At 46.1% G+C, this 8,719-nt stretch overlaps 1 protein-coding gene across 1 annotated transcript; it reads right to left on the minus strand.

Annotated features, from left to right (window-relative positions):
• Window positions 1-458: 458 nt before the first annotated feature.
• On the minus strand, window positions 459-2,830 carry LOC104848148 (heat shock transcription factor, X-linked member 3). The gene is made up of 2 exons (XM_010603962.3): window positions 2,441-2,830; window positions 459-1,064 (listed from the first exon to the last, which is right to left on the minus strand). Exons 1-2 carry the CDS (start codon window positions 2,828-2,830, stop codon window positions 459-461), a joined length of 996 nt encoding a protein of 331 aa, XP_010602264.1.
• Between the last annotated feature and the right edge of the window lie 5,889 nt (window positions 2,831-8,719).

Genomic DNA, 8,719 nt, shown 5'->3' on the forward strand with positions numbered 1-8,719 from the left:
TGAAGGCCCTTGGTTCGGTCCGCATACCACACACACACAAGCACAGGCACACACACAAAGACAGCTGAATAGTGTGATGTGGTACCCCCAGGTCAGGAGCTTGGCTTATCTGTCCCCTGAACAGCAGCCAAGAGGACATGATCTCGGCCTCGTCCTCAAAACCACCGAGCTGCAAGGTCTGAGTTCAGTCCCCATCTGATACCAAAAAAACAAAAACAACTGCCTAGCAAAAGCCTTTGCTCAGTGGGGAAAGCTGCTGCTGCTGCGAATGGCAGAGGAAAATGGGAGCCAAAGAGGTTAAGCTGTGGCACGTGACTAGTTGGAAGGTCAGAAAGAACACAAGTGCAGTTCTCATTTTGATCATTTATTTCCCCTCTGGAGCTCCGCTTGTCTTTATTAAAACCGGAAATGAGTTCACAATTAGAAAGTGCTAACTCATGGTGCCCTAGCCTGTGAACTCATGGTTGCGGGTTGTCTGTCAGGTGTTCACACAGTACAGACTTGAAGTCCTCCTCCTCCTCCTCCTCATCGGGAAGCTCATCGGGGCTCTTGGCCGTCTGGGCACTCAGCACAATGGAATAGCAGGCGTTGTACAAAGACATCAGAGCACAGTGATCACGGTACGCTGAGGAGCTGCTAGGCTCTTCGCAGGCGCCTTGTTCTGTAGCAGTGGCTGAAGGCACAGCCGTGCCATTCCCAGTAGCACCCTCCTTACTTGGGCCCCTTGGCACCTGAGGAACCTGGTTATCTAAGGTGTTTCCAGCAATACTTTTCAAAGCCCATATACCAGAGAACACAATGGGCGGGGGCCGTCTGGGGCCCTCATCTTGGGGGGCTTCCCCCTGGGACTCCCTACTGTCTGCCCTGGGGAATCGTGGGGAGTGTCTGGTAGCTACCCACTTCTTTTTCTTTGGATTTGGTTCATCTATCCCTTGCCAGGCAGGATTTCTGAGGAGAATTGGTGTACAGGTCCCTCGCATAGCAGGATTTCTCAAGTCTCCTTTTCTCCAAATATGTTCAAGAAGTCCTGGCTTATCTCTCTGAAAATTGACGTTGTAGTAGATCTGAAACCAAAAAGGTATTTTAGCCATGCTTGGATAAAATGTGTACCCCTCCCAAGAACGATAAATGTTCTTGTTTAGCAGCAGAGAGTTGCTGGCAGGGGTCACTGTACGCTACAAGATGACTTCCTAAAGATACAGTAAAACCTTGCCGGGCATGGTGGTGCACACCTGTAATCCCAGCACTCGGGAGGCTGAGGCAGGAGGATTGCTGTGAGTTCAAAACCAGCCTGGGTTACATAGTGAGTTCCAGGTCATCTACATAGTGAGACCCTGTCTCAAAAAACAAAACAAAACAAAACAAAAAGATATAGTAAAACCTTGCTCCAGAAACATGCTTGTAATCCAAAACACTTGTATCCTAAAGTGAATTTCCCCATAAGAAATAACAGAAACTCAGATGATTCGTTCCACAACACAAAAATATTCATGCAAAATCATTACAATATTATAATGTAATAAAAATATAAAGGAAAACCAATTAACCTACACTTAGCTATGCAAACCTTCATGGATGGAATAAGGGAGACAGGAGAGGAGGGCTTTTCTACAGGGTGACTCACTACCACTAATGGAATCCCTGCTATCTATTGGCTCAAGGGAACCCTTTTTGTGTAACTTTAACAAGGAACCTACCTAATGACACTTGCTTTTGCCTCCTTTTGAGGGTTTCATAGAAATGTGAGTGCATTTGTTATCTGGTACTAGGAACTGAACTCAGGACCTCACACTTGCAAGGCGGGCAGGCGCGGTGTCACTGAGCCAGATCCCCGGCCCCCAACATTGCGTTTCCATTAAACAGATTCATTGCTCACACTACACTGCCATGGCCTTATTTGCGTGGTGCTTTTCTGCAGAACCTGGCAGTGTTTCCCACATTTGACACATCTCCCTAATCTCATCTGGAGCGAGGGATTCCTCTGCCTTTTCTCCTCCTCCTCTGCAGAGGAGATCTCCTCCGTAACCTCTTGCTGTTGGGAGATGGTCGCTCACAACATTTGGCATCACACACTACTCATATTTCAGAGCATTGCTCATATGTCAGCTTAAAATCCATTAGCAAGTCTTGCTCATCTTGTGGAACATTCACGGAACACGTTATTCGTGGTCCAAGGCTCTAATGTCAGGGTAGTCTGTGTATATGACATCGACTGCCCTCTCGGTCTTTATTCTTGCCTACAGGGGCCCTCCATAGGGGCTTTGGTTTAGTAGCAAAACTCATCCTTTCAGTCTCATCTCTCAAGTGTCAGTACATAACATCTAACATTAAAAAGTAACCCTTGGAAATTCAGCCCTGCAGAACACTGGTGATTCATCTAGGGAGCCTATGAAGAGGGTGAGCAGCAGAGAATACAGAACAGAGATACTTTCTACTTTACCATCATCGTCCTCTTCCCACAGGACTGAGCCTCAGAGTCATGCAGGCGGATCCGTCTGAAGCTATAAAGATGAAGTTGGTGAATGAAACTCTTCAAGCTGTCTGCTTCAAAAATCTTCCCTGGGCCTCTCTGGCCAAGAATCTCCTCCTGGAAAAGGTCTACTTCGACGACCACAGCATCTCCGTCTTCATTCCAGCACAAGGACTGGAATGCATCGCTTTCCACTATGCTCCAGAGCTTTCTGGGAAATGGGAGTCCAGCAAGGTCCTTGCAGCCTTCCTTGTTGGCCTCGTGTTGGTTTTGGTCCTCTGGCTCCCGTGCCTCCTGGGAGCCTGGATCTTGGTGCACGGCTTGATCACCATGCCTTCCCGAAACCTCCCTGAAGTCCATATTGAGATCAGGTAGAAAGTTGGATGGGGCCTCCCTCACTTGCTCCTCACCACAGCTGGGTCTGGCATTGTCTCAGTGTCGCCTTTGTTAATGGCACTGCCTATAAGACTTCAGGAGCATCGGGAGCCTTTGTACGCAAGATGGTTGGCACTATCCTAGTGAGTCAAAACTGTCTTCAGTCCCAGTGGACGTGTCCAGCCAGGACTGACCCCAAGATTCTAGGGCCTTGGTAGGGGGCCAACCGTCTGTGTTTGTGAAGTGATGTCACAAGGGTGGGTCAGTTCCATTGGGGGAGGGGTCCTGGGCAAGCGTGGGGGGGCAGAGTCACAGGTTTTCTCTTTTTTCAGGTGTGTAAAGCCTTGCTTCAAATTCCCAGGAAAGTGTCCTTTTGCTGGGACATGTGCATTGTGTCCTGGGGCCAGCCCTGGGTGACTTGAGAAGCCAGGGTCCCATCATCCCTCCCATTCCTAAGGTCAGGGGAGGCCTGGGGCTGCCCTCTCTGATTTACTCAGGCCAGGCCCACAGTTAGTGTTAGCTTGGGAAGGACCAAGACTGCCCGGGTCCAATGGGCTGTTGCGGGATGTACTGCCCAGGCAGGGTGGCCTAGCTTAGTTGGTATTCCTCAGTTCTCAGCTCCCCCCCCCGCATCTCCTTCCTGATTGGTCTCTTCCATCTACTCCTGCACCCTTTGCCCTCTTTGACAGTCAGCCTTCCTTTCTAAATGGGCAGTGCAGTGAGGGCTTAGGAGTCTTTGCTCAGGTGCCTTTCAGTTCACGGGACCTCTAATACTTTATATGTTCCCATGTCTGGATTCAGGCTTCCTTCATGGTCATGATGCTTTTAAACAAGTGACAAAGGATTTGCTCATAAGCTCGATTTCACCAGAGGCTAAGTTATAAAACCGAAGCACTTGTGGATGTCTCTGGAAAGGGCTTCTAGAGGATTCGGTTAAACAGCCATTGTCCTTCACTTACATGCTGTCTGTTCCTGAGGTGGTTTCTTAAGGCTGAGGATGATATTTTCTTGTGGCCTTTGCTGGCTGTACTAACCATCTTCATGTTCCTACACTGAAATCCCCAAGGTAATTGAGTTGTAAAGAAGGCAGGTTTATTTAGCTCATGCTTCTGCAGGTTGCAGTGCAATATCAGCCAGCTCCGTATCTTTGTGCCTCTCGGGACGGGGACACGTTGTACCGCTGTGGGTGGCAGAGCAAATCATTGACATTGCAAGCCTGGAAGAATAATGAGAGACACAGTGGGCTGGGGTCCCACAGTCCCATTCGGGGGCATGCTTCCAATGATCTGAGGATGTCCCACAGGGCTCTGTCTCCCAATAGTGCCACCTTGGATGTCATGGTTTATATCTGGATGCCTTCCAAGAGCTTCATGCACTCAGAGGCAGGGCTTTGGGAAGGTGATTGGATTATTGGGCTTGCAGTTGACTTGCTAATCAGAGGTGGAGTCTGGTCAGAAGAGATAGGTCACTGGAGGAGGGACCGAGAAGGGTGGGGCCCTCTGTACCATTGCATCATGGGCCTATGTAACTTGGGTGTTTGTTTTGGTTTTGGTAAACTTTTTCTGTGTGGGAAGCAAAAGCCTTGATTCTCAGAAGAGACGTTGAACTTGGACTTTGTGTAATGCTGGATGTGAGATTTTAGGGAACAATGGAGATGGACTAAACACATTTTGCATTATGAAATGGATACAAGACTTTGCCGGACAGGGTTGAAATGTTATGTTTATATGTGAGGCATTCCCCCAAAGACTCAGGCATTGAGGGCTTGATGCCTAATGCACCAGTTTTCAGAGGAGAGACAGAAACAGGTCATTAGAACTTTAGGGTGGTGACTTCATCCAGTGGACTAGTCTTTGGATGAGTTCATAGTTGAATGGGCTGTAATGACATCAGCCTATTTGGAGGTCATCGGGGATAGACATGAAGACGTGGTCTTCAAGAAACAGCACCTAGGACAAGGCTGAGGAAATACTGAGCAAGCTTGAAGAAATTTCAGGTGAAAATTCCAAAACTGAAAAACACAGGGAAAACAAAAGGAGAAAAGTACAGATCAGAATGTTCAAGAATTGTGGGATGAGTACAAACAGTATAATTCCACATACATAGAATATCAAAAGAAGAATGGAAGAAAGAAGACACATTTGAAATGGTAATGCTTAAGAATTTACCAAAATTAGTAGTAGTCGTGAAATCATAGATCCAGGAAGTTAAAAAAAAAAACTCCTAGCATTATAGAAACCAAGACTTCTACATAAGTCTAGGAACATCATATTCAAACTGCAGCAAATCAAAGAAAAAGATTTCTTCAAAGAAGCTGCAGGGTAAACGTGTCAGGAATCCCTCCTGTTATTTTTTACCCTAACGAGACTGTTTTGTGGGCAGTGCCCAGAGAGTGAGAGGAAACACACGTGTTTCAGATAGAGGGCATCACCTGAGAACCAGCTAGGAAGTGGGAGATCACTGAGAGGAAGAAAGGATCTGTTCGACTTGAGAAGGAATTTCTGGGCTCCATCCAACGTGCTTGTATTAGTGCTTACTAGAAAAACATTTAATGCAAGGTATACAAGTACAAAGGTTTACATGATTGGCTTACAGTGCCTACCAGCAGAGTCAGGTATAGAAGAGTGCAAAAGGATTGTCTGCACTCTGGAGATGTGAAGGATCCAGTTGAAGGGCTGGAGCTCCCTGTAGTGTCCAGTGCAAGTCCTTATCAGGAGGCCAAAGGATCTGTGGTAGAAGGCTGAAAGGCCTGCACTCAAAGCCAGGAGACAACGTACTAGGTGAAGGTGAAGGCAGGACCTGTCAATGACGAAGTTCCCGGACACTTGTGCAGAACAGTTCCCAAAGACCTGTACCCCAATTAAAGAGTACTGTCTTCATTCTTGTGAGAACTCAAGTAGGTTTTTGATAGGATGGCCTAGACCTTATGTCAGCTTGAGGAATGGGAGATACAAAAGATAGTGGCCATTGAGCTCTTGTCCCCTGTACTTCTTTTACAGTGATCTCTCACCCTGTAAAGTGTGCTTCTCTTCCTACTTATAACTGGCCCAGACTCACTCTGCTCAGCATATTTCTTTTCATGCCTTTAATAACTAAAACTTCACTCCCTTTTGCACTTGTATTGACCAGTTTTTTGTTCAGGACAGAAATAACCTAGAAACTACCTCCAGAAGGAGACTCCAGCACCCCCAAACTAATAACATGTTAAAGGAGATGAATTTAGAGTTTTTAAAAGAAATGGATTCTCATATTTCTAATGTTTTATTGAGTCCAGAGTTCCAAGAGAAGTTGTAAAAGCTGTTAGCTTGGCACATTCTGGATAGGAGTCTTCTTCCTGGAAGGAAGAGTCCTTATCTATTTTCATCCCAACCTCTCAACCTTCTTGCTTTTCTTTGCATTTCTAGCTGCTTGAACTAGCTCTTAACTTGGTGGACTACTTTATTTTATCTGGCCCTATTCTTAGAGCTCTCTGAAGGTTCCTTCTTTTGGTTATGAGAGACACTGGTGTGCTTAGAAATGGTTTGTTAATCAAAAGTTGGTCAGTAGGCTGGAGCAGTGAGTCAGGGACAGGCTCCAGATGTGTCCACAGGGGGATGCTCACCCAGCCCTGTCACTTACCAGCTGGTCACCTGGGGAGTCCCCAGCCCTGGGAGACTGGGTCTCTTCATCCGTGAAGCGAGTCTGGTCAGGCCTGTCCAGTAGGATCTCAGGAAGGTGTGTACTGCGTGGAAAGCTCCCCACTCAGTGTCTGGCTGGGACCATGACCACATTGAACAGAAGGTGGCTGCTGTTTCTAATAGGATTCGATCCCACCCCTAGCACTCAAGGATGTTCTTATTGCCACTGCTCTCCAGGACATACCAGAGAATACGCAGTTCTACAGGATGTGGAAGAACGAATCAGCCAAAATGGAAAATTTCATGAGTAAAATTTGGTAAATCCTCCTTTGAAGACGTTACAAAATCTGTATATGAAGCCATCTTCCTGAGTGGATGAATCTCAAAGCTCCTAGAATATGAGTGAAGAGCCAGCTCCTCTCACTCCCAGCTGCTTCTCCAAGCAAACCGCTATTTTCATTCATTTCATTCCCACTTAAAGCCTAAGCCCTTGGAGCCAGGGATTTAGCTCAGTGGTTCTGCCACCTGCCTTGCAAGCGCAAGGACCCGAGTTCAATCCCGGTACAAAAAAACAAAAACAAAAACAGAAAAACCACCTAAGCCCTTGTTTGGAGGTGTGCCACTCACATTACAAGTAACCTCGGTGTAATGTTCCAGTGGACCTTCCTCTGGCTCTCTTAGTTACTTTTATGTCATTGCTGAGGCAAAATATTCAATGCCCCAAATGAAAGGGGGAAAGATTTATTTAGCTTACAGTTCATAGAGGTTTCAGTCTATTGTTGGCTGGCTCCAAGGCAGGATGGCATCACAGAGAACAGTTCATGGCAAGCGACAAGTGGCCTTTAGTAGCTTCTTTCTGCTCCTTTTATACTTGTCTGGGCTACTGAGGTTAGGGCAGTGCCAAACAAATCAGTGTACTGATTTAGTAATCATACAACACACCCTTATTCCCAGCATCACGCACTCTAGATTCAGCCACCTCTGAAACAGTCTCATCTAAGACTTTAGGGGGATGTCTAGACACATAAAACATAACATTCTCTGGCCAGGAAAATGTGTCAGTTCTGGAGCTTTCTGGGTACGACTTCAAAGAAATATCCCCCTATTTCCTTGGAAATCCTTGCAAATTATAAATGACCTAGTTCTTATCTTATGTCCATCTGCACTGGGACAAGAGCTCAGGTCACATCCCAACCTGGACATTCCTCTCTGCTTTATCCATGAACCAAGCAGAACTGCTCAGAGCAGTCTTCCAGTTTCAGTCCCAAGATGCCTCAGCTGATGGTCCTGCCTTTGCCACCACACGGCTCCGTTAAAATCAACTCAAACAAGGTACTGCTGTTTTCCCAATCCCCGAACTGCATAGGCTCAGTATTCCTGGGCTGCTCTCTGCTGGGTTCCACTCCTCACTGCCCCTTGTTCTCTAGGTCCTGGAGGATATCTCTTCATTTTCTGACCCAGACTCCACCATCCTGAGGGTAAGAGTGGTTTCGGCTCAGCCTAGTTTACTCAAATCTCCACTACAAATACAGGGCCTTCCAAAGAGCACTTGCTCAATTTAAGTTTTAATGCACCAGTTAGCAGATGGAACTCTACTGGCATTAAATTTTTCGAGCATTCTAGAAGAATCCAAGGAAATTTAGGCATATGTACATATTTTAATTGCATAGAGCAACAGGAGAAAAGAGATAACAGAAATTATCTCTTAGGCTGGGGATTTAGCTCAGTGGTGCCACCATCTGCCTCACAAGTGCAGGGTCCCTAGTTCGATCCCCAGTACCAAAAGAAAAAGAAAAAAAAAAATCTCATTTTTGTGTGTCTATTTCATGACCCCATCTAGCTTAATATAAAGTTCTTACACATCTCCCAAGAAATTCCTATTCCACTGCATAGTTATCTTGGTCCGTATCACAAATTAAAAGTTTCCCAGTGGATTTTAGAAAATAGAAAACCCTTTATGTTGGGATAGAAAAACAAAAATATGTGTGAGATCAATATCCTTCATCAAATAAGATAAGCAAACTGTGTCTATCTTCTAATAATGGAAGTAGATTTTAAAAATCATAAAGATATCACATCAATTTCCACATTGCGGAACTAGGAGAGACATCAAGGTGGTATACACCGTTATTTCCCCCGACATAACCTGTACCTCCACTACTTGGAAGGCTGACTGCTGTCATCAGAGAGTGAAGAATGGGGCTCATTTCACATGGGGCAAAAGCTAAGCTAGCGACGTGTCTCGGGAATGCCCCCA

Source organism: Fukomys damarensis, unplaced genomic scaffold, assembly GCF_012274545.1.
Source record: "Fukomys damarensis isolate Sample0158 unplaced genomic scaffold, DMR_v1.0_HiC HiC_scaffold_39, whole genome shotgun sequence".
NCBI lineage: Eukaryota > Metazoa > Chordata > Mammalia > Rodentia > Bathyergidae > Fukomys > Fukomys damarensis.